Genomic DNA, 27,434 nt, shown 5'->3' on the forward strand with positions numbered 1-27,434 from the left:
AAGTTAAAACACACATTTCTCTAGCTTTTATATTGTTTAACAACAAACACGAATTCACCGAGGAGCTTTTTTCTTAAATTTATGAAAGACACGATCAATGATCCCTGGATTTTAAAAAGAGACAGAGTGAAAAAAACATATAAATACGTACCGACAAGAGTATATAATTGCCAACTTGAAATATTTTTAAAAAATCAAAATATATTATGATTTTATTTCGAGATTTAAAAACGATAAAGTAAGTTAAATTTCTTATGTTTGGTATCAAAAAACTTTATTTAACGCAAAACTTTTGTCTTATGTGTTATTTGGAATATGATTCAAAACTAAATCTTTACACTAAAGAAGTTCCATTTTCTTTTTAAACCTAACTATCAGTTAGCCTTTAATGGTCTACACTAAGCTAAACTGCTTGATTCAAGCAAGCAACATTTTCTTCAATGATTCACTGATCATTATGACGGACTGATCAACAAAATTCAAGTATTATGGGGCAACACATTTACATTATTTTATCTCGCTATAACTTGACAGTTAAAAAGAGAACAGAAACTTCAAAATAAGTCGCTTGAGAAATGTCCAATCTTAACATCGCCATATTATAATGATCGTAACATGGTTTTGAAAGGTTTGAAGATATTATTTTATTATTTTAAAAAACATGGTACGTATGTATATAAAATCTATAGTGACACATGACATTTTACATCATTGACAGGTGTACTAGTGGCGCTAGTGATTTCCCCAACTCTCAACTCTACCAGAATTGGTTACTTGATAGCTGCCCTGGTGTCATTTTTAACGTTCCTCTCCATGAGGATACTATAGTTCTTGTATTTAGTTTTACAAATTGATTTAAGTTGAAGATTTCCAAAGGGTGAGTTACATTGAAAGATTACTGCTTGGTCTTGTTTTAGGGATTTTTAAGACTACGGTCTAACTTCGTTAAAGATGGCAAACCAGCTGATAATTTGTTTTTCTATTGTTTGTTCGTTCGTCTTTGTTCATTTGTCATTGTATCAATATTTGTGTCATAAAGTGACCAAATTTTATTTTCTAACGAATGATTAAAAACATCTCAAAACAAATTTGAAATATTTGTATATGTATGCCCATTTTTAAAATGTTTGTTATAAAATAATTTTAGAGTGGTAACCATACTCATCCATAGTGTATCTCAGACTTGTTGCTAGCAAAGTGCCAGTCTTAGCTCAGACGTTGTCGTTGTCGCGCTTAGCGATAGCAGTTGCTGTTTTCTCTCCACCTCAAACGGGAACTATCATCGCGACCGCGACGTACTCGGTTGATTATTGGAACTTTCCCGCGAAAGTTTTTTTTTTTTTCTTACAAACCTCTATGTATCTATGTGTCGTATCAAAAAGAGTTTAAACTTTTTTAATGGGGGAAATATTAATTAAAACCAACCTTATAGTTTGTGTCGATTCTATTCATTAAAGCTCTTATAATTAAAAAAATAAAGAAGATAAACCGAAAATGTATCTTGGAAATGACTAATCCAACACGATCTTTCTGATAAAACTTGAATTTTTGTTTTTGCTTTTTCGTTTCAATTTGTTTCTTAAATTGTTGGTCTTTTTTGTGTCTGTTATTTGTTTACAATTTCAATTAAGTTTATAACCATACAAATACTTGAGTGTAATTGAAGAGCAGTAAAATATTAAGAAGAATAAAACCCTCGTTTAGATAATTTCAATTTTTCTCTAACGTGTACCGCTATGCGCGCCGCCTCCGTCGCCTGCCGCCACTGCCACCTTGTGCGAGTATAATATCTGTGAAATATCGTTTTTTCGCCTTTCATCCATATTTAGTATTATTATAAATAAAAAATGTAATCTATTCGAAAACTTAAAATAGAAAAGAAAGAAAAAACGGGATTAAAATTCAAAGTTATCATTTTTGGTCCCTCCCGCCCTCTCCTACCCATCCATTCAATCAAGAAAAATTATGAATTTAATTAACGAACAATCAGTGGCAACAAGTACTAGTACGGGCAAGGAATTATCTCCATCAGCTCAAGTTCGTCGAGGAGCGAGATCGTGGTGTTTAGAATCGAAATCGGAATCGGAATCAGCAGCGTCCAGAGACGACGTAACAACAGAAAACACTACAAAAGCAACAACAACATCGCCAACTGTTGACTTTTTAGCTTCTACAACATCTTCGTTGTCATCGACATCAACATCGTCGTCTTCGTCGTCGTTGTCGTTTGCTTCATCGCCGTTGTCGTTGCCGTTGCCATTGTCGTTGTCAACGTCGTCGTCGTTGTCTTCAACATTTGAATCCGCAGCGTTGACATTCTCGACTTTAGTTCGTTCATCATCAGCGGTTGAATCAATTAATAGACAAATTGAGAAAATTTCCAATAAAATAAGTTTTAGTGATGCTGCCGATCAAATCAATTTAATCAGCAAAATGCCCGCAACAACAAATGGAATTGTCAAGCCTTTACCATCATCAGCTGCTAGCAATCCACTCATCTCAAAGTCAGTCCTACCCACAACAACAACAGCAACAAAAAATGTTAATTTCGATAATGTCAGTTGTAGTGACGTCAGTGATTGTATAAAGAATAAAAATGGCGAAATTAAAATTGATAATACTACAACAACAACAACAACTACTACAACAACAAAAACACCAGAAAAAGAACGAAAAGTTGGCTGTGAACACTACAAGAGGCGTGCAATGTTTGTGGTATGTCTTATTGTGTACTCTCATATTTGAATATCCACCTTGTTGTACACAAAAATTACCGTAAGGCTTAATGATTTATTGATTTAAGTTAATTAAATTTTTATAATTTGAAACTATGCGTGTGTATACAGTGTACACGCACCTTTAAAGCTCTCTTAATTTTGACTTATTCAAATTTGTGTGTAGTTTAGAAACGAATCTTACCTGCAACAATTGTATTTTATTTTAGTTTATAATTGGGCCGCATGTTTTGTTGCCATCGATCGTTTGACAACTTGACTTACAGTGGTTCTTTTTAAGCATATTTTTGACAAAACAAATTATTCCATTGAGTTTTTTAAATTAAATAACGTCATCAGTTTTTTTAAAATCCTTGCAGCTTACTAAGAAACTATGGGCATGCATTTTTATTTTTATTTTTTCTACACTTTTTTGCTTTAAAAAAAGATCAGGAGGAAAAACTTTCAAATAAACTTTTAAAAGTGTCAATTTTAGCCGACATTTAAAACAACAAAAGTTGAAGTCTTTCTAAGATAAAAATGAGATACATTTTTATTTTAACACATTCAACCAATTTTTCAATTCGTCTGAAAAATTAATTTGAAATAATTGATAGATTTTATTACCCGTGTTTTTTGGCATTCCATAAATAGGTAGTATAGTAGAAAATTCCCAAGAAAACGCATCGGCAGTAGCAGTATTTAATAATAGGTACAACTGAAAGAAGATCTGTAAGAAAAATAATTCAAAAAAATACAAATACAAGAAAGTTTTGTGAAAATTAAAAGTTAAAATTAGCTTCAGCAAAAAAAACTTTCTGAAACAACTAATGGACAATTTTCTAAAAAAAGAAATGTTAAGAAAACATCTGGAAATTGAGATTCTATACAAAAAAAGTTCATTTAACATTTGCTTCACATGTTTGTTCATTTGAACATTAACATGTGGTGTTGAAGCGAACTTAAATTTTAATTTAAATTGAAATAAAACTTTGGTGGAAACATAGCAAAACTTAATTATCTTTTCTATTGTCTATCTATTTTACAAAATAAGCACAGTTAGTCCATTTTCATTAAAAAAAAAACTAAGTAATATCAAAAGTAACAGATTGATTTTTTCCCAATGGAATACACATGATTCCAAATGCACAACTACTCAACGAACACAGCCATCGAGATACGAGAGAACGAAATCACATAAGATTTATTCGTAACTCGCATAAATGTCAAACACCCATCCGTAGTAAGATTCTACTTTAACTTTTATCGTATTATTTTTTCTAATGGTGTAAAATCCTACTATACTATTGATAGATTTTGCAAAAAAACACGGGTATTATTTGAATATCAACTTCAAGGTCAAAAATGAATTCTTCATTGAAATTAACTTTAAGAAAATGATATTTGGCATCGTGCTGCAAAATATTATGTTTTTTTTTCATTAAAAGAGGAAATGCATCTATGGTATTGAACTGAAAATTATATGACAGGAAAACTTACCCAATGGGTGCGTTCAACCCGTTCAAATTAAGATTACTAACAAATATTAAAAACAACATTCAGCTGTTCACAAAAAGCAGCAAAACATTAATCTAAAATTATTGTACAACCAAATTTTTTCATTGGATAATTTTAATAACTCAAAGGATTCTTACCAAAATAAAACATGAATCTTTGGAGTCAAGTTTTGGGTGCCTTTAAATTCAACGATAGGTTGAATAAGCTGTTCTGTCAGAAACCAACACATACAGGAAATTATTTGATACCTTTGCATTACTTTTTTGACATTCTAAGCTGTATTGGATCAGCTGTTTTTTATTAGTTAAATACTAACAAAATAAAATTATTCACATACCCCATTTCTCTGCAAGTTAATGCAGCCAATTTCTCATTTGAAGAGTCAAATCAAATTAAAAACATAAAACCGTTACACAAGCTTCAAAATATTTTTTTTTATTTTTATGATTTAATGATAATGACGATTTCTTATTCTGAATTACCCACGAACACAGTAATTCGTTTAATTGCTTATATAATTTTGACTTCAGAAGAGCCAATTTCCAGTTGTTGTCTGAAGATTTAACCATTTCTGGAATTGCTGATACTCGCATTTTCTAATATTGACGAAGCAGTTTCAATTTTTTATAAGATCCTTAATAATTGTTTAGAAAAAAATCTTCCTTTTAAGAAATCAAGAAATACTAACTTTAACCACCCTTGGTACACGAAAGAATTGCGTTTACTTCGAAACAAAAGAAATAAGGCATGGAAAACTTATCTCAGAACTCTGTCTCCAATCAACTTCTCTGTTTATGTTGAATTCTTTAATGAATTTAAGTCTTTTCTTATTTAGTATACGCTTGTTATGTTACTGATATGGACACCTCTTTGAATGAGAATCCTAAACAATTTTGGAATCTTGTAAACTTAAAGACAAAATCAGATGGCTCTTTTCACTTACAAAAACCTTTCGTTAGATAAAACTGTTGATATCTGTAACGCTTTCGCAACAAATTTTCGTGAGCCATTTGTTAATAGCCCTCAAGAAGATGATGAAGTATATTTTCATAATCTTTACTCCTTTTCGCAAACTAGCTGGAGTCACATCCCTGTGCTTCACAGTACGGTCCTCGATCTTTTATCTGCGTTGAATGATGACTGCTCAGCGGTCCCGATGGTATTCCCCCCACAGTACTAAAAAAGTGTAGTAATGCTTTAGTTGAACCCCTTACATTCTTATTCAAACTTTCTCTAAAAACAGGCAAATTTCCCAGTATATGGAAAAAGTCATTTCTAACACCAATTTTCAAGAAAGCAAACAAGGGGGATATAACAAACTACAGACCCTTTGCAAAGCTTTCTTGCATTCCTAAATTGTTTGAACAAGTTGTTTGTGAAAGTGTAGCATTTTTTATTTGCGAACAGCAACATGGTTTTGTGAAAAAAAGATCGTTACTAATCTCCTCACATTCTCAAACATATGTTCAAACGCTTTAGAAAAAGGGTATGAAGTTGACTGTGTATACACTGACTCTTCTCAAGCTTTTGATCAACTAAGCCACGGAATTATTTTATTTAAACTCAAAGCTCTTGGTTTTCCACCATTTTTCTTAGATTGGATCAAATCATGCCTTGAAAACAGATCCTATCAGGTGAAATTTAGAAACCTTTTGTTGCTCAATCTAGTGTTCACCAGGGAGGCCATCTTGGCCCTTTTCTGTTCATCCTGTCTATATAAAGTCCACCCATGATCGTATCCTTTTATAAGAAGACATTGATAGTTTCACATTTTGGTGTGGGAAGAATAGCCTTGCCCTCAAACCTTTAAAATGCCAGGCGATAATTTTTACTAAAAAACGAGTCGTTAGTGTATTTGATTATTGTATATCACAGCAAAAAGCCTGTAGCGTCTCTACATTTAAAGATTTAGGTGTTTATTTCTGTTCCAACTTAGAGTTTACACATCATATTAATTTTATTGTCAATAAGGCAAGTTCTATGCTTGGTTTTATAAAACGCTGGGCAAAGGAGTTCAATGATCCCTATGTTACTCTTTCTTTGTACAATTGTCATGTTCGTCCTCATCTTGAATATGCATCGCAAGTATGGACTCCTTATTACGAAATTTATAGAAAACGTTTTGAATCAATTCAACATGATTTCATTCGCTTTGCCCTAAATGGTCTTCCTTGGGAAGATCCTTATGATCTTAAATAAGGTGGGATTAAACTCATTGTTTAGAACCAGTGCTCCACTATCGTAAACGTCTTTATTTTATCTTTTGTTGTTCTGTATTAATTCATGTTAAATGTTAATTATGTTTTGTATTTTGTGCGTGTGTTAGGCTTTAATTGTATTATTATCTTACTAACAAGTAACACATACACTTATGATGAGCCTCTGATCGTGGTTTGAAGCTTGCTATAAGCTAACTACTTTCTGAAATTGTGAAGTGTAAAAAAAACATCATAATTGTCAAATTAGAAACCTTAAGAAATTTAAAAGGCAGTCGCACCTTGTTACAAATTCTGTAACTCGATGTACTTGGGGCAATATGCATATTAAAATTTTACTTAAGAAAAGCCCCCGGACCATGAGCATGTTCTTTCGATTTTGAATAAATAATCAATTTCAGATTAGTTAAAAAAATGTATATTTCCTTGCATAGCACGCTTCTCTCATTTACTTGTCTGTGCATCTACATATAAAGTGTGTCCCAAAATTAACGCAAGATTTGAATTTGCCGCCATTTGTGCAGTGAAGTGTTGGCAACCCTGAAAAAAAAGCAATTTGACAGCAAACAGTATAGGGTTATTAAAAATGTCTTCATTATTAAAGAACATTTCAAAAATAGTTAAAACTTGGCGGCTGCAGTTCGAAAATTTCATACAAAATATGGTCGGCATAGTGTTTTAACTTCGTCAACTGTGAAGAGATTAGTTAAAAAATTCATGGAGACTGGATCCGTTGGAGACGCCAAACACACTGGTCGTCCAATAACAAGCCGTTTAAATGTGAATGTCGAAGCAGTGCGTGAGAGTGTTGCTGACAATCCAGTAACCTCAATTCGACGTCGTGGACAAGAATTGCAAATTTCAAGAACCTCCCTACAGCGTATACTCACCAAAGATCTGTGTCTTCATGCTTACAAAATTCAATTAACACAACAATTGAAGCCTAATGACCATGGAGGACAGAGAAGAGAGTTCGTTGAATGGATTATTGAACATCAACAAATGGACCCTGATTTTTCGAGCAAAATCATCCTAAGCCATGAAGCACATTTTCATCTTGATGGCTTTGTCAATCGCCAAAATGGCCGCATTTGGGGTTCGGAGAACCCACATGTGATAGTCGAAAAACAAATGCACCCACAACGCGTATGGTGTGGATTTTGGGCTGGAGGCATAATTGGGCCATATTTTTTTGAAAATGATGCTGGTCAAGCAGTGACGATATCGCGACATGATTGCACAGTTCTTTTTGCCAAAATTGGATGATATTTATGTGTCCAATATGTGGTTTGTAGTTCCCGTGGCATGATGGTTAGTGCGTTGGACTGTCATGCCAGAGGTCTTGGGTTCGATCCCTGCCCATGCCATCTAAAGTCTTTTCACGGGTACTGCCTCTTGCGAGGAATTGACAAATTCTCCAAGAGTAACTCTTATCATGAAAAAGTGCTTTCTCAAATTAGCCGTTCGGAATCGGCATATAAACTGTAGGTCCCCTCGATTCCTGACAACATTACTCGCACACAGGAATGGTTGAGAGTTGTAAGTCACTAGGCCCTGGTTCTTCATGGACTGTTGCGCCACCCAATTTATTTATTTAATATGTGGTTTCAACAAGACGGTGCCACATGTCATACAGCCCGTGAAACAATTCAATTACTGCATGAGACATTTCCAGGTCGTGTACTCTCTCGTTTCGGTGATCTAAATTGGCCTCCTAGATCGTGTGATTTACCACCATTAGACTTCTTTTTATGGGGTTATTTGAAATCACAAGTCTATGTCAACAAGCCCACAACCACCCGTGTATTAAAGGAGGAGATTCAACGCTGCATCAACGAAATTCAGCCACATTTATGCAGAATGGTCATGGAAAATTTCAACAAAAGAGTGCGCATGTGCATGCAAAGCCGTGGAGGCCATTTGTCCGATGTGTTATTCCATACACAACCCTATCCTATGTACTTTACGAGTCAATAAAAATATAACTATCAAAGGACTAAAAACGGCGTTTTCTATTTAATTCAAATCTTGCGTTAATTTTTTGACACCCTTTATTAGACTATTCAAAATGAACACACTTAAAACCTTTAAATTGTATCAGTAATTTTTGTAAAATAGTCCACTTTATATTGGTAAAGCTTGAATTACATTGGATAAGGCTGTAGTGTTGTTTGTGTCAGAATGTATATATTAGAATTAATTAATATTTTATTGATTGATGAAACGAGTTCTATCAAAACATACATAAAAATATATAATACCAAAAATTTTTGTTTTTCAATGAAGGAGGAATAATTTTTGGGTTATTTGATTTATTTGCTTTGTGCATCAGTTCCAAATTTAGCACTTTAATTAGCATCATATTTATTAGATTGTAGATGAATGGGTAGGTGTATATTGTACAAAAATGTATGTTTTCGAAAAAAACTCCATCAAAGTCAATGATGGATTGCTGATTTTCTGGCTTTTAAAACTGGTTTAAAAATGTTGTTTTTTCAAGAATTTCTTAGTCTACCATTTTAAAACATCGTTAATTATAAGAAACAAATAATCTAATGTCAAATCCATCAAAAAATAAATAATTATGTATAATATGAGTCATTAAGATAAGTTACCGATTTACATAAACAATCCTCTACTTTTATATCAGTTAGTTATTGTACAATTCTATGAAAGCAGGAGTCACATCCCAAGGTTGTCAAAACCAGTGAGCACTAACTTTGCAGCCGAAATTTTTACACTACGTTTGTAGTTCCATTTAGCCAATCAGAATGAGCGCATTCATAAAGCTAGTGACTACGTTGTCAAAATTCAACTAGCTTTGTGAATGCAAAACAACACTACAAAGCTAGTCAATCTGGAACTGTCATAATATTGACAAATGCAAATATATAAAATATCAAACATTTTTGATTTTATAACTTTAACTTATCTTTTGTGTTTTTAAATTCAATAAAATCAAATTTAAGACACAATTTGAAAGATTTATATCTGTATTGAAATACTGAACGTTATGTTTCATTTTGAATTCGTGAGTCTTTACCGAGCAGCTGATTGTGAAACGTTAAAATCATTCTGCACTAATTTTGTACACTACGTCGGAGGGGAATTTCCACATACTTTTGTAGTTAGAATCCCTTGACTACGTAGCCACTAGCCCCCATTGTTTAATTATTGTTAGGGCTCTGAGGCTCATTTTAAGTGAAAGGCTAAAATTCATTTTAAATAAATTATTTTTATTTTTTCTCTACATTTGACACGATATCATCAAATTTTATTAATTATCATAAAAAGAAGGAAATAAAATAGGAAAAGAAATTTTAAATTATTTGGTACCACCCTGAGAACATTACGAATAAATAAGCATTTTTTTACTTTTAAGCATAATTTGTGTGAATCCGAAATAATAGGGCCTGAATCAGGTTGTAATTTGAATATTTTTGTATTTTAATTAATACTCTCATGGATCTATCTTTTTTCAGTATTAAAAAGTTCATTGAAAAAAATGCAAAATTCAGCTACAAACTTGTATAGATATAAATAAAGCGTGATTTTTTAGCATTTTTCTTTTTGGCAACACTGGTTTAAACAGCTGACGCACGTTTCGTGTTTTATTTCACTGTCAAACATCTTCAATTTGGTCTATAATTTAACCATGAATCGTTTTACAAACGTTCGTTGCAAATTATTGAATTTTATTATCAAAATACGTGCTTTGTTAAGAAAGTTCATCGCTCGCTTCTTACATTTTATGGTCAGTTTAATCGACCACTGAAGCTGCTTTTCGGGCGATTTTGACTCAATTTCGAACCAAATTTACATTGTTGGAAATTAAACCACCAACACACTTACGTAGAGTGCGAACTGAAGAAAATATCGCAGCTGTATCGGCCAGTGTTAATGATGACCAATAATTATCGATTCGTCGCCGTTTGCAGCAATTAGGCCTCTGTTCCTCAACAACGAGGACAATTTTGCGAAAGGATTTAGAAGTGATGCCTTTCAAAAAAAAGCTCTTGCAAGAATTGAAGCCGAAAGGCCTACTGCAACACACAATTTTTGGTGAATGGGGTCTTGGAAAGTTGGCTAAAGATCCACCCTATTTTTACCGATAAATTGTGTTCAGCGACGAAGCTAATTTTTGACTCAATGGGTGCGTAAATAAGCAGAATTGTTGATTTTAAAGTGAATATCAGCCAGGAGCATTGCAAGAGCTATCAATGCATCCACAAAAAGTCACAGTTTGGGCTGGTGGTATCATTGAACCGTACTTCTTCAAAGATGGTGCGAATGGTAACGTAACTGTGAACCGTGACATGATATCCAACTTTTTTTGCCCAAAATGCAAGAGCTTGACTTGCATGACATGTGGTTACAACAAGACGAAGTCACATGCCACATAGCACGCGCAACAATGGACTTTTTGAGAGGCGAGTTCGGTGCACATTTGGCTTAGATCGTGCCAATTAACCCCTTTAGACTATTTTTGTAGGGCTGTGTTATAGCTCATGTCTATACACACAAGCCCGTTTCAATTGACGCATTGGAAGACAACATTGAACTATTTATTCGTGAGATACCAGCCGAAATGTTGGAAAGAGTATGCCAAAATTGGACTGAGTGGATGGACTAATTTCTGTTTTTGCTTTCTCACTTTTTTTGCTCAAAGTTTTTCAAATGAGGCCTTAATAATTTCAAAACTATCAGACATAAATAATTTAGATGTAGAAATTATAGTAACATCGTCGCGTCGTCGTCAAAAAATACAAACACACCATAGATTAGTTGGTAGGTATGGTAAAGAGCAATTTGTTGCAAATTTTCACAACTTCCCATTGACAAAAACCAAGTTTAATAACATTTTCAACTTACCGAACAAGCATTATCTTTCGTTGAGTTCATTTTGACATTTCAGTTATCTTATACTAAAACGATATACGAGAGAAGCAAATTATTGACGATATCGTTAATGATAATCGTTTTGACGATTATAGTTTTGAAAATTACGGAATGACTCCCCAGCTTTCAAAAATGTGCTGAGAGCATATGAATTGTCAAACTCATTTATTGTTAAATTGACATTTTGTGAGTGTATTTTTCAAGAAAAGCGAGAGTGTCGTACATTTCATTTCACATCTAAACAAATTCGTTTTAAAATTATTTCTTCAGTTAACATTTTTATGCAATTTTTCAAAATATTATTATATGCATAACTTATTAAAATGCCTTAAGTTGTTAAAATGGGCAGGTTCAGACAACATAAGGGACTTGAAATTTATGCAAGTTTCTAGTGTTTGATTAACCAGCTGTCTAAAAATTACCTTCCAATTAAGGAAAGGTGGACAGGAAAGCAAGTCACAAAAAATGTCCCTAACTATTAAGACAAGTCTCCTTCTATCAACTTGACAGTTGATCATGTTTTTTTTCTTCAACTGAAAGCTGAACTTTATTACTCTATGATTTATTTATTTTCTGCACAACTTCATTTAATCCTTCGGTAAAAGAGTTCCTCTTCAATTTGGAAAAGAAATAACTAACATTTCTTTACAATACAAAATACAAATCGGGATGGACTTGTAGCTTGCCTGAGGAGTGTTTTGTATAAAATAATGTTGTTGGTAGTTTTTGAACTCTGAAATTAAAGTAGGGGTTTCTGAAGTAAAGTTCTGAATTTAAAATTCATGACACTTAAAGAACTAACTAGTTGTCTTTGTCAAAATTTGCGTTCAAAAAATGAAGCTGACTGCAAATGAGGTCCCTTATGTTGCCTGAACCTGCGCAATGAAACGTCTCTTGACATTTGTCTTTTCTCCATTTCTACGTTATCATATTAGTTGATGACAGTTGACTGATGGAATTGTTGTCTTTTTCTGTTAAAGTTATTTTTCACTAGAATTATATAAGCAGTCTTTCGCAGTCTAATTAAACCAATAATTATAAACATTCCAAATTATACAAGATCAAGATCTTAATTTAATTAGGTTGAAAATATTAACATAAAAGTGTAATACATACATACGTATATATGTAAATATTAATATATTTCACAGATATCGTACTTATGTATGTACTAGCATTTAACTTATACTCGTTAATATATCTACTTTATTTGATATTTATATAAACTTTATTTAAGCTATCATTTAATATTAATTATTAACTTTTTTTTTAAATAAAATCCAAAAATATATTATTGCGCGTTCTGTGAGTTTTCATTTTCAATTAACCTTAAAGTACGATCTACTTCCAATTGTACATCTTAAGGTAAATAATTATATACTTTTGTATGTACAAATGTATGTTTTTTTAAAACTAGTAGCTCAATTCAAAAATAATGTTGACATTAAAAATATAATCAAATTAACAAAAGACACGTATACCTATTTATTGTACAAAAAAAAAAGTTATCAGATAAAGGAAGAACTTTCAACATCACTGAATTATATATGTATATGTATAGTTGAACGCCAAAACACACATTTTTGTGTGTTGGATAACAAAATAAACTAAATATAGCTTGGAAAAAAACAAACAGAGCCTAAGTGATTAGCGCCACATATCAAAATTATTGACTTTATTATACGACCGAGTGGAAAACGTGCTTAACAAGACTCCAAACATGATCGCATTCCATGAGAAAGAGATTTTTCGTATTTAAATTTTATATTAACTGAAAGCTACGAGTTTCGCTCAAGTCGTGATTTACATATGAATATTCCTACAATACTTAAGTTAGAGATAGCAAACATGTTCTGTTCATGTAATAAGGCAGTCCGGGCATAATTGTAGCGTTAAATATGATTTAATTTGTTTTTTTAATTTTTTATATTCGAATCAAAGAAATGGAAAATTTGTAAAACAGTTGTAAATTTCCTCAAGTCAAAGCTTTGGAGTGTTGTCAAAAAATACATACATGCATGGGGTCAAAGTTTTTGATTTAGCCCAGAGTACCATTTCAGTTCTGTGACTAATGTTTTAGACCAACTCAAGAAAATAGTTAATATATAAACTGTAAATATTTAGATATATTTGCACAAAATTTCAAACGAGTCAGTAAAATGATATTACCCGTGTTTTTTGGCATTCTATAAATAGTATAGTAGAAAATTCCCAAGAAAACCCATCGGCAGTAGCCAGATTTTTGTATTTAATAATTGGTACAACTGAGATACAACCTGTCAGAAAAATAATTAAAAAAACACAAATAAAAGAATGTTTTGTGAAAATCAAAAGTTAAAAGTTAAAGAAAAAAAACTTACTAAAACTAATAAAACACAACAATTTTCAAAAAGAAATGCTAAACATCTGGAAATTGAGTCCTTAATAATAGGTTATTCATCACCAAACAATTTGACATTGAATGAAAACTTCAAGAAGGGGGTTTGTTCGTAGACTACTACATTAACATGTGGTGTTAAAGCGATCTTGAAGTTCACCTCAATTCTTTATATACCTGAATCGAGTTGAAATGAGCTTGATTTGACTAGATTCCTGACGGTGATTGGAGTCAAGTAAAAATTTGTGAAGACAATCCTGTGTGGAATAGTTGGTTTTACAGATAATGCATTACGGTCTGTTTATTTGCACGTTTGTGTACAAATAATATAGTTTTGTTTTAATCAAATAAAAAAAACGTGGTGCTGAACTATATTAAATTTTGGAGTTGCTAGTAAATTTCGAAATGCATATTTAGAAATATTTACTCAATATAATGCTAAGGCTTTATTAATAAGTTGTTTAAAATACATTTTCTGTTACTCCAATTCATATGCGGATACACCTCTATTTATCGATTCAGAATTATACATACAAATAAATGGGGTGGCTCAACAGTCCGTTTGAGAACTAGGGCCTAGTGACTGACAACTCTCAACCATTCCTGTACTGTACTGTTGTCAGGGATGGAAGGGATTCAGAATTATATTATATTAAAACCTACATATTTAGATGACCAAAAATTGAGACAGCTAAACAGAAATGCGTGCATTTTATTTCTTTGCTGAAAGAGAAACTTAGAAAAAAATTGAAAGCTCAGAAATGTATTACTTTTTAATTTAAACTTATTATTTACAATTTTGTGAACACGATGTATCGAGTTTTTCCCCAATTTTGTTGAAAACCATTGTATTTACAATGTTGTACGTTGGTAAAATAGGCTCTCGTTGTACAACACTAAGATTAGACTCAGTTTTGTAAATTGACTTTCTGTCAATTCTGTCAACAAATATTTGAGAATGTATGTATGTAGATGACTCATTTAGCTATTTCGAGGTTGTTGAGGAATTGATTGGCTAGCTTTACAGTGCAATTTCAAATTTATAAAGTAAGTTGAATTTTGAATTTGTAGTCGTGAATGCGCTTATAATGAAATGTCAAACAAAAATTAGTTTGTCTTTAAATGGTATGATTCAGTGTAATGTATGTATGGTCAAATACCTCCTCCGATGGTCCAAATTTTCCATGACTCTGTTGTATAACTAAAGTTCTATCCCGTTATGTGCCGAATTATCCTATTATTTAGGGCTAGAACTTTTGCTGGCTTATCGAAGTACATTTTTTCGTTCAAATAACCCCAACAAAATAAATCAACCGGTGTCAAATCACATAATCTAGCGGCCAATTGACATCGCCACCACGTTAGATAACACGGTCATTGATTTATTTAATGATATCTAACACCATTCTAGGTAACTCCCTGACCGGCCTCGTTTTGGAAAAAATACGGCCCGATGATGACCCCAGCCCATTTAAGGCACCAGACAGTCTCTCTTTGTGTGTGCATTGGTTTTTCGACAGTCAGTCTTGGATTATCACTTACCCAAATACAGCAATTCTGCTTGACCAATTCACTGAGGTGAAAATGTGTCACATCACTGAAGATGATTTTCTTCGAAAAAAGAAAGACCATTGACGACACTTGAAATAGTCAAGAGGCTTAAGTTCTTGAAACAATTGCACCTTGTAAGTGTGCAAATGCAAGTCTTCTAATGTTCATCAACGACGAGCTTGAGAGGTGCAGTCGTTGGACACGACGATGTGTTGAGGCGGGCGGCTCTTCAGCTATAGTGAACAGCAGTGAAATTTTTGGCAGTATTGCTGTACGGCACAAGCATGCACTGGTGTTTTCAGATCTCCTATCGACCCGGTTTGCTCAAATTGTTGCTCTATTTTTGCGATTGTACGCACATTTGGATGATTAAATTGACCGACAAAATCACGAAGTTCACAATATCCTATATTTGGTTTGAACGCCCATTTTCATAATAAGCCTGAATAACTGCAACGCGTGGCTTTATTGCCTATTGAAAATTAAGTTAGTCTGAAATTGAAAAACGTCAATTGAAATACGAAAAAAATTGACATTTAAAAGTGGTTCACAATTAACATCGACTCTTGAAAATTAACCACCTCATATGTAAAATTATCAAGATTAGGGATTAAATTGAAGAGGTTATAAAACTATATTCGAAAATTTGTGAACTACGATTTTTGAGAAATTTTCTTTTTGAAATTGTAAATATTGAAACTGGAACTAATTTTGATCTCAACCTATTAGAATTTTAATTGAAAATTTAGATTATTGTTGTTTATCCTAGGGGAAACAACTCGAGGCCTTTTTGTTTATTGAACTTCCAGCTTTTACAAAATTTGTGATTGTGTGCTGTGGTGTTTCTCATTTTAGTCTGCAATTTTCTGTTGCGAGAAAAAAACCTGCAAAACTCCTAGACAAACATTTTTATTCCTTCTTCAATTCAATCATTGACCTCAAAACAGCTTCCCAAGTTGTTCATCCTCTGTTTTTCTTTCACACAAGTCCCAATTTGCAATAAACTCGTTGAAGCAGAGGTACCAGTAATTTTGTATAAAAAAATAATCATGCTAGAGGCATCGCACAATCCTAGGAGAAAGCTACACGAACAATTGAAAGTAAAACCTTATCTTCTGAATATGGCGTTTAACATCATCAAGCGTCGCTGTCGTCGGCAAAGATAAACACACGTTGGATTTTTTAAAATTCCAAGCAAGACTAACTAAAAACAAGTACCTTTAATTCAGCACCAATACTTACTGTGCACAATTATTATTATTGTAACTGACGAAACCATTCGTTCGTTCGTTTGTATATTATAAACGCATAGCGTATTATTTTCAATAAAACTTGATTATTAGATGTGTACAATTTTTATAAGTTGCAAAACGTGAATAACATCACATTGAAAAAAAAAAAATCATCAAAAGGCTAAAGATGAAACTTCGCGTACATGAAATCGAAGAAAAAAAGTAAGAACTGTAAAAATATTTACGAAATCTAGTTCGATGATTTATATTCACGCCTTCCAAAATTCCATCGACAAATGACACATTAACGATTTTTTGATTGAAGAATTCATATGATTGCAATAAGTACTCAAAAATTTAACAAACCAGGTCAAGAATATAACGTGACTACGTGCGACCCAGGGTTTGAATCAATAATTGCTTAGCAGTGTGACACATTATTTTCTTCCATAATTTTACCTACATATAGATACTTAGTTTTTAAGGAAAGTATTGGTTTCATAAAGAAAATTAATTCTTTGTAGTTATTTTTGAACACATTTACATTGAAAGACTTTAAACAAAATAGTCTTCAAATAATTGAGAGATATTTGTACGGTTTACTTTGTTGAGAATTAGCTATCGTACCAAAAAAGAGAACTATTGTACATATCCTTATTTCTGGAAGCATTAATTGAATTTTTGTTAAGTAACTTCTATCAGGATTAAACTTAAATTTTAGCCCAACACACTTCGTCTTCAAGTGAAAATTGTTAAAAACAGAACTCTCTGTACTTTGTTAAGTTTTGACATCTGTCAGTTTCATTAAAGTATCCGATGTGATATTTCATTTTTAGTTATTCAGCGTTTGTGCCTCGCAGATAAGTTAACACAAACTACTAAACTAATTGATAAACATGTCCAATATTGTCCATTGAACATTTATTATCACAATAATCCAATCCAGGCCAGATGAAGAAAATAAAACAGCTTGCTTTGTCATATTTATGGGGATTTCCATTGAAATTCAATTTATTTTTTATCCAGATCTGTCAAAATAGTCAAAATAAAAATTTCCCCTTTTTTGCATTCAAAGGTACAAAATAAATTGATTTATTTTTAATTCAAGATCAAAATCTGCAGAACTGGATTTTTTCACAGATCTACTCTCTATGTAGAAATACAAATACAATTCAAAAAAGAATGTTGAGCTGGAAATTTGACACCTCTACCGCACTCGTTATGAAGTTACACTAATACAATGACAGAAAAATCAATTCCAATCATACGCCACGAAAAAATAAATTTTTGATCGAAATCTGACTTTACCCATCGAAAACACCATTAAAATACATTATTTGACATTTAGAGCGGAGTTGCCCTACGATCATTTTTCCCTTTATTTTAGGGGAAAATGATATATGTATGGTATGTACATACATTTTTATTGTTCTTATTGATTTTAATTTAACGAAATTATGTTTTGTTTTGTTATAAAATTTCATTATTTTACCAATTACATATTTTCTTTATGTAATTACAAAATATTTAAATTTCAGATAAATGAAAATGATAGCCTGGAAACACTGTTTTTATTGATATATAAAGCTGCAAGTGATACCAAACTTGTTGTAAAGGAAAATTCATATTTTAATGTCTTTTAAAATGTGGTTAGCAATAAGACAGTCAACTTCATGCGACCCAATCGTGCAATTGCTTATTGCTAGAGTTTTTCAATCAGATAATAATGATACACAGTTCCAATTAAATGAAGATTGTTGCGTGATTCCCAGGGCTTTTCGAAAAGTAGAGTCTTAAAAAGAGGAAATACAAAATTACAGGAAAGTACTTTATTTCAATTCGGAATGTTGGGCTTTGTTGAACTTGAAAGCTTTAATGAAAATTGCTGGTTTGCTATTTGACATATTAAATATAAATTGTTGTTTGATTTAAAAAAAAGCAACATATCAATTCACCATAATAGCGGAAGAGTGCTCACAGTAGTTCTGGTATATGTTGCTCTTCTGATGTCGTGCTGGGTTTAAATTGTTCTTTAAATGACTGCGGTGCATTCGAAGTGGACTTAGAAAGCTTACAATGAGAAATTTGTATGGTGGTCAAGTATCAAAACTGCTAAGTAAAAACGTGCTATACTCACAAGTAGTACGAGTAAGTGTGTAACAACAAAATGACGTATTCTTATTTGCATTAGGAGTTAAAAGACTAAGAAGCAAGTTGTCTTAAGCTGTAGGTTCAAACAACATAAGCGACATCGTTTGCAGTCAACTGTATTTTTTAAACGAAAAGCTAGACCAAAAGGTACTCGTAGCTAGTTAATTTTTTAGATGTCATCAATTTCGAACTTTGCTTCACTATCAACAGTTGTTCGTGGAGAAAGTGCCAATAACATTATTATCAACAAAAAAACTCCTTATACAAGGTACAAGTCCATAAAAAGTTGTGTCTTGTATTGTAACGAAAAAGTCTTTTCTTTTTCGAATATGACAAGAAATCCTCCTATCCTAATAAATAAAATTAAGCAGCCATAAATAGAGATAAATAAATCGCAGAGTTATAAAGTTCAGCTTTCAATTGAATGAAAAAATATGATCAAATGACGTTTTGACATAAGTATACTTGACTTTATAGTAAGGGAGATTCTTGACTAACTTTTCAGTCAACTTTCCAATAAAGTTGCCAAAGACGGTTTTTTGACAGCTGGCCAGTCACATATAAGAAACTTGCCTTACTTTAAAGTTCCTTAAGTCATTTGAAATTGCCCGGCGATTGAAATCCGAATTCTGAAATTTCATAACAGAATTGGAACTAAAACTCTAATGGCTGAATCACAAACACGCTTCAGCTTCACTCGACGTTAACGAGTTCAGCCATAGGAATTCAATGCATGCTATCACAATTTAGCTTTGACCGCACGTTTCGTTTGACAGTCGTAAGGAAAAGAACGTAATGCAACTCCAAACGGAAGCTCTGGTTCAATAATTATCTGAACATTTGCTTTGTCTGACAGCTCAACAGCTGTAAAAAAAATGTCAACAAACAAAATATTTGGTCTTTGGATGGATGAAATAATAGAAATGTCATTCAAAGCAACATCGAAGCCGAAGCTGAAGCGTGTTTGTGATTCAGCCATAAGGATAAATTGGAAGATAAGTAATTCTTATGTCTGAGATTAAGATTTACATTTTACTATCGGGATTGTATGCATGAATATTTTGAAGTCAATTTCCAACCTAGATTATTAGTACATCAATCGATTGTTCCAAGCTGCACATTTGTCGTATAATTCCGCTCCTGAAATAAATATTTATTTAATAGGAATTAGAAGTAACTTAACTCACGGATTGCTTCTTGTATATGTACCTATCCGTATAGTCTTGTTTTTCTAGTCCATACTTAAAAGCACCCGGTATACTTCTTCTTTGATAAAGTGAAGAGGATTTTCATGTTGATCAACTACTTCGGTATATTATTACAAAAATAGTTAGTGAGCGTGCAGGTACTGGATATATGATCGTAATATGTGAAAACTTGTGTTTTTGTGTTTTTGTAACGTTTTCTTATTCTTCTTTCTTTTTTGTTCGTACATCGCGAATATAAGATTTAACGATATTTTATAAGAAATTGCACGAGAAAGACTTGCTTTTTGATTGTGAAAGTTAGAAAAGTACAACTACTGAGATTGTTCATTAGAGATCATTATGCTCATAAGTTTTCACTTTTCAATCAGAAATTGAAGACGTTACTCAGCTACGAGTGGGTGTTGATGAAAAAAAAAATTTTAAAGAAAACCATGATGAACATTTTTAAATTTTAATATAGAAATACTCTTGATTTCTTTCAACACAACTTTTACTTATTTTCTCAATTTTCACGACAGTGTGCAAATAGCGTTAAAACGGTTAAACTTAATTTGATAGAATCGGATTTAGCCTGAACATTATTCCGTTAAAAATAAATATATAAAAGCTCAACTACTTCGGTATATTATTACAAAAATAGTTAGTGAGCGTGCAGGTACTGGATATATGATCGTAATATGTGAAAACTTGTGTTTTTGTGTTTTTGTAACGTTTTCTTATTCTTCTTTCTTTTTTGTTCGTACATCGCGAATATAAGATTTAACGATATTTTATAAGAAATTGCACGAGAAAGACTTGCTTTTTGATTGTGAAAGTTAGAAAAGTACAACTACTGAGATTGTTCATTAGAGATCATTATGCTCATAAGTTTTCACTTTTCAATCAGAAATTGAAGACGTTACTCAGCTACGAGTGGGTGTTGATGAAAAAAAAAATTTTAAAGAAAACCATGATGAACATTTTTAAATTTTAATATAGAAATACTCTTGATTTCTTTCAACACAACTTTTACTTATTTTCTCAATTTTCACGACAGTGTGCAAATAGCGTTAAAACGGTTAAACTTAATTTGATAGAATCGGATTTAGCCTGAACATTATTCCGTTAAAAATAAATATATAAAAGCTGCCTTCCTTATCATTGTTACCAACCATTTATATTTATTTCCTCTTTTCAAGATAATATCATATTTAAAAATTAGAAAACTGAGAATAATATTTGGTGAGGTATGCACTTTAAAATTCGTTGTTCATATTTTTTTACTTTTTTAATACTTTCACTAAGTTCTAATAAATGTGTGGAAAATTGATGTTAACTTTCAATGTGTGTGGTAAATTGATTTTAACATTAGATGTGTGCGTTTAAATTGAAGTTTCAGTTTTTAGGCAAATCAAAAAGGGCATATTTGCGCCAAAAACAACCAAATGAAATTCAAAAATATCACATTCAATAGGTATTCTATTTTTGTGTTTATTATTGAATTGTTTTAAAATATCAACTCAATATAACGAAGTCTTAAGCCACCCGGAGAAGACTACATGAATTATGTTTACATAAAAGTAAAAATTAAAATTTGTATAAACATTGATACTTTTAGCAGAATATTAGTTACTAAATCTGTGTAAGTTTTCGATGAAAAAAGAAATATTTAAATAAATCTGAAAACAGCGAAAAGCTACGAGTTGTGAATATTATGTTTTTGCTTTGTCAAAAGGTGCTGCATTATTTTTCTTGTTTAATTTTACATTTCATCACGAGCATGTCAAAATTACAAGTACAACAATGTTAGCAAACAGGTTTTAATATATTTTTACCTATTTTATTCACCACGCTAGTGTCAAAAGTATTTTATTTTTCCATTATAAAACTCACCAAATGTTATAAATCAAAAACAAAATCCTTTCTAAAAATACGTTTTGTATGTATCTATTGAAACTTTTTGAACACCATATGTTATTAAATCAACTTAAGTCTCCACCACATAACCAACAGTACTTGTGGCAGGTCTGAGTCTTTTTTAATTAGTGCAACTTTACCTCGAAATTGACCAAGGCAATGAAAAAATATTCTCAATGTCTGCCGAACAATTCAAACAAATCATTCAGCTGCGAAATGTGTGTTTTATTTTTTTATAAATTAAAGAGTAAATAGAAACCAAAATGGAATATTTGTTGTTTGCGCTTAAAAGTATTTCACTCCATGTCAGTGCAGTAGATCTTTTTTCTGATGCTTGACAAAAAGTTTTACTTAATTTCGAAATGGGTATCTGTCATTTTGAAAAACAACAAATACTTACTTACTTAAGGTGGCGCTACAGTCCTGTGTGAACTAGGGCCTCACCCAACAAACTTCTCCATCTAGCTCGGTCCCTAGCTAGATGTCTCCAGTTTCGCGCTCCAAGTTGGGTGAGGTCACCTTCCACTTGTGCGCGCCACCTGATCCGCGGTCTTCCTCTACTGCGCTGTCCTGTGGGTGCGGATTCGAAGACTTTCCGGGCCGGAGCATTGGTTTCCATGCGCTCTACGTGACCCAGCCATTTTAGTCGTTGGACTTTTACTCTTCTTGCTAAGTCTACGTCGCTGTACAGCCCGTACAGTTCGTCGTTCCATCTTCTCCTCCACTCCCCTTCGATGCATACCGGACCGTAGATCACACGAAGAACTTTTCTCTCGAAGCGACCCAAGGTGCTTTCATCCGCTTTTGTCATGGTCCATGCTTCTGCACCGTATAGCAGGACGGGGATAATAAGGGTCTTATATAACAACACTTTGGTCCCTCGAGAGAGGACATTACTACTCAATTGCTTTCTTAGTCCAAAGAAACAGCGGTTAGCAAGAGTTATTCTGCGTTTGATCTCAGCGCTGGTGTTGTTTTCAGCGTTTACAGCGGAGCCTAGGTAGACGAAGTCCTTGACTACCTCAAAGGTACGTCTGTCGATTGTGACGTTTTGACCAAAACGTCGGTGTTGTATGTCCTTTCTAGACGACAGCATGTACTTTGTTTTGCTCTCATTAACCGTTAAACCCATTTTTGCCGCCTCTGCCTCAATACTCACAAAAGCCCCATTGACATCACGCTGAGTTCTTCCGATTATGTCAATGTCATCAGCATATGCCAGTAATTGGACAGACTTTTGAAAGATAGTGCCTCTAGTGTTGACGTGTGAGCTCTGCACTATTCTTTCAAGCACGATGTTAAAAAAATCGCATGACAGCGCATCACCTTGTCTAAAACCTTTTTTGACATCAAAAGGTTCTGTTAAGTTGTTTCCAACCTTTATGGAGCAGCGTGAATTCTCCATGGTCATCCTGCACAAACGGACGAGTTTGGCAGGGATGCCAAAACTAGACATGGCTCTATACAGCTCGTCCCTGTAGATGCTGTCATATGCGGCCTTGAAATCGATGAAAAGATGGTGGGTGTCGATTTGGTGCTCTTGAGTTTTTTCCAGGATCTGCCGTAATGTGAATATTTGATCAACTGTGGACTTTCCTGGTCTAAAACCACACTGATAAGGACCTATCAGGTTGTTGACGATGGGCTTTAGACGTTCACATATTATGGCAGAGAAGATTTTATAGGCGATGTTAAGTAGACTTATTCCTCTATAGTTGGTGCAGTTTAGAGGGTCTCCTTTTTTCAGGATCGGGCAAACAATACTGAGGTTCCATTCATCGGGCATGTTTTCTTCCGACCATATCTTACAGATAAGTTGGTGCATGCTCCTAACCAACTTATCTCCAGCTGCTTTAAAGAGCTCGGCATTCAAGCCATCTGCTCCAGCGGCTTTATTAGACTTCAACTTAGATATGGCAATCTTTACTTCGTCTAAGTCGGGAGGACGGGATTGTTGGCTTTCGTCGTCTATATCGAATGGGTCATCCTGCCTGACAGCGGGATTCAGTTCTTCGTCGCCGTTATACAGTCTGCAGAAGTGGTCCTTCCATATCCTCAGCATTGACTGCGGTTCCACTATGATGTTTCCACTTTCGTCCTTGCAGCCTTCGGTTCTAGGTTTATGTACCTGTGAATTTCGTTTCACCTGTTCATAAAACTTTCGAACCTCATTCCTGCTTTTATACCTCTCAACATCTTCGACCGCACGCTTCTCATGCCCTCTCTTTTTCCTTCTGAAAAGTCGGCGTTCCTCTCGCCTCTTCTGCTCATAGAGCTCACGAGCAGCTCTCGTCCTTTTATGCAGCGCCGCTTTGCGTGCCTGTTGTTTGGCTGCATTTGCCTGCCGACATTCCTCATCAAACCAGGGGTTCCTTGTTGGTGGCTGTTTGAAACCCAGCACATCAGAGGCGGCTTCTCTGATTGCATCTTGGCAATGTTGCCACTGGTTTTCGATACCTTGTGTTGGCGGCAGAGAACTTCGAGAGAGGTTACTTGTCACTCGGTCGGAAAAGGATTTGGCGATCTCTGGCGATTGTAGCCGTTCGACGTTGTATCTTCTCCCAGCACCTCCCTGTTTTGCCTTGGGTCTGGAAATCCGAAGTGCTACCCTGGCTACAACGAGGTAGTGGTCCGAGTCGATGTTAGCTCCTCGGAAAGTTCGTACATCCATAATGCTGGAAGCGTGTCTGGCGTCGATCGCAATATGGTCAATCTGGTTGACGGTAGATTGATCTGGAGAAGTCCAAGTTCCTTTGTGGATGTTGAGGTGTGGAAAACGCGTACTGGCTACCATGACGTTTCGCCCCGCAGCAAAATCTATGAGCCTGAATCCATTATCGGAAGTGTTGTCGTGCAGGCTGTTTTTCCCGATTATTCCACCAAAGATGTCTTCCCTTCCTAGCTTGGCATTAAAATCGCCCAGGACTATTTTAATATCGTAGCTAGGGCACTGCTCATATGTTTTGTCTAAGAGCTCGAAGAACATATCTTTGGTGTTGTCGTCTTTCTCTTCTGTGGGGGCGTGCGCGCATATCAGGCTAATGTTGCCGAATTTAGCCTTGATGCGTATGGTCATGAGGCGCTCATTGATGCACCTATAGCTCAAGACTTCTTGCCTAAGTCTGGCTCCAATGACGAATCCGCATCCAAATAAGCGCTGTTGGTTTTCGTGGTAGCAGTCACCATAGTAAATATCGCAGTTTTTCATCCTCTTTTTGCCCGGCCCATCCCATCGTATTTCCTGGATGGCGGTGATATCTGCTTTATATCGTTCTAGGGCCTCCGCTAATTCTTCGGCCGCACGTGGTCTGTTAAGGGACCTAACATTCCACGTGCATATCCGAAGTTCGTTGTCCTTTATTCGTTTGCGTTGGTTGTCAACAGTAAATCCGTCCGTATCCGAGGCTTGTTGGTGCTTCGCAACTTTGAAAGCTTTTACGTGGCCAGGAAGTCACCCCGACGCACAACCTCCAACCTGGAGGGCCAGATCCTAAGTATAACTCCAAGGATGGGGAGCCGGATAAAACCGCTCCTTACAGGCCTGGGCTCCGAATAAGTCGAAGAAGCCCTATAAGGTGTTCACTAAGTAGTTCAACCTTACTGGAACTGTAGACGCCACCGTTGATTCCATCTCGGGAATTCCTCCGCTGCCGTCTGGATAAGGAGAGGTGCCTTAGTGGAAACACCTCTCCCCACCTCTCTCGTTTGCTGCCCCCAACAACTTTCCACTGGGGTTGGAACCCAATCTCCAGTTGAGGTACTAGGCACCCGATGTTCACCACGTGGAGGTGAGAGTAGGAGTTGATAGACAGAGGTTGGTTTTAAGAAAAAACCTATGGACGCTTGTGTCCTCTTGAATGCACATGTCTACCATTTGAACATCAAATAACATAATTCTTTTTTTCAGAATATTTTTATTCAAAAAATTCACTAAATTTGAGGCTGGAAAAAACAGTCTACTGTTAAGAATTCCAATTAATAGGTCTAGTTCCGTTTAAACTTATCGACTTTGTTTATTTTCATTGTCACTGTTTCAATGTCAACTGTCATTAATAAGACATGTATCAAAGTTTCAGTCCATATTTTAAAATTTAACTCCAGAAACTGGAGTTTCGTACAAACTTATTGTACGGTGATGTGTTAGAGTCATTAAAACTCCAATCACAATCAAATGATCCGAAGTGTACCTATCTATGTACATACATACAAGTATGTCTACTATATGTACATTATGTATTATCAAGAAAGCAATAAAATCAACAAAACATTTCGACAATAACAACAAACAAATCAAATCCAGTTTTAGGCGCATTTCTTACTTTAAACGATAGATGTTCAATGGCATCACAGCGAATTGCATTCGCTCGGGTCAACAGGTTCGCCTTGATCTACCAGAGCTTATAGGCTTAGAAGCAAATCCATAGAAATTGCACTTTTCAAGGATGGCTTTTGGTTTTTTGTTTTAATTTATTTTGAAATTTCGATCGATATTCTGAATGTTTTCTTTCGTTTTTTTTATTTTTCAATCGTGATGATTGATTCTTACTCCAGTTTTAATTTTTATTTTTATGTTAATTGGAATCGTTTAATTTTAGAATGTTTAAACAACTTTTATTTAATATCTTGTGGGTTTTTGTTTTGTTTTGTTTTATTTTATTTTTTTTTGTATGAGGTTTTGTGTAGGAAGGGTTGTGTGATGAAGTTTTTATCTCTCTCAGCCTTGGGTTACTTGGAAGGAGAACTGCCAGTACTGAAATATCCTAGTAATGACTTGAATTTTATAAGTTACTATCAATTGCAGAAGTTTTGTAAGTTTACTGTGAAAACTTGTTAATGTTAAAAGTGATTTAAAAATTTTTAACGATAGTGTCACTTTTCATAGAAAGATTTTCCAAATTTTTTAAGTACTTTTTTTAAAAAAATCAGAACAGTTGAACATTATCAATTGTCATTTTGACAATAGCAGACATGGCTTGATTGTAAGGGAGATTTTCCAGGACTAAATTTCCAGTAGGCTTTCCAATAAAGTTGCCAAAATTGGAAGGCAACTTTTTGGTAGCTGACCAATCAGATACTAGAAACTTGCCTTACTTTCATGTCCCATATGTCGTCTGAAAAAAAATTAAGCCGGTAATCCTAGTTATGACAGCAACTGTCAATCTGTAAATATTAAAAAAAAAAAACATTTGAATAAAAGTTGGCATGAGTTTTATTTGACGTAGTATTAAGGCCGTGAGGTGCTATAGAAGTCCTGGGTTGAATCCCTAATCTAAAACTATTTTCACGGGTTCTGCATTTTGCAAGGAATTGCCAAATACTGCCCTTTTCATGACAATTATTTCTCTTTTTCAAATCACCTTTATCCCTAACATTGCTCTCACACAGAAGCTGTTACGCAACCTTATTTATTACTAAATATTCTATACATTGGATTCAGAGTAACGTGACACAAATGACATTTCTTATATATTATTAGGTACTTATTTTGTATATTAAAACTATGTTGAATATATTTGGTGGGATTTGCGTTGTAGAAAACTGAGATTCCGGTGAACTGTACGCATTGTAATCGGTTTACATGAATACGCGCTTATATTGGCTGCGTTCAATATCGTGTTGGATAGGGTATCTTCGATAGATGGATTTTTAGATAGCTTGTTGAACGATCTGGA

At 34.0% G+C, this 27,434-nt stretch overlaps 1 protein-coding gene across 1 annotated transcript in view; it reads left to right on the top strand.

Annotated features, from left to right (window-relative positions):
- The first annotated feature begins 1,228 nt into the window (after positions 1-1,228).
- Positions 1,229-27,434, top strand: part of LOC129941731 (uncharacterized) — a 28,711-nt gene continuing 2,505 nt past the window's right edge. Inside the window, exon 1 of the mRNA XM_056050436.1 lies at positions 1,229-2,715. Coding sequence (XP_055906411.1) covers positions 1,966-2,715 — 750 coding nt within the window. The 5' untranslated portion in view covers positions 1,229-1,965. The remainder of the gene's footprint in view (positions 2,716-27,434) is intronic.

The sequence above is a fragment of the Eupeodes corollae genome, chromosome 1 (assembly GCF_945859685.1).
Source record: "Eupeodes corollae chromosome 1, idEupCoro1.1, whole genome shotgun sequence".
Taxonomy (NCBI): Eukaryota; Metazoa; Arthropoda; class Insecta; order Diptera; family Syrphidae; genus Eupeodes; species Eupeodes corollae.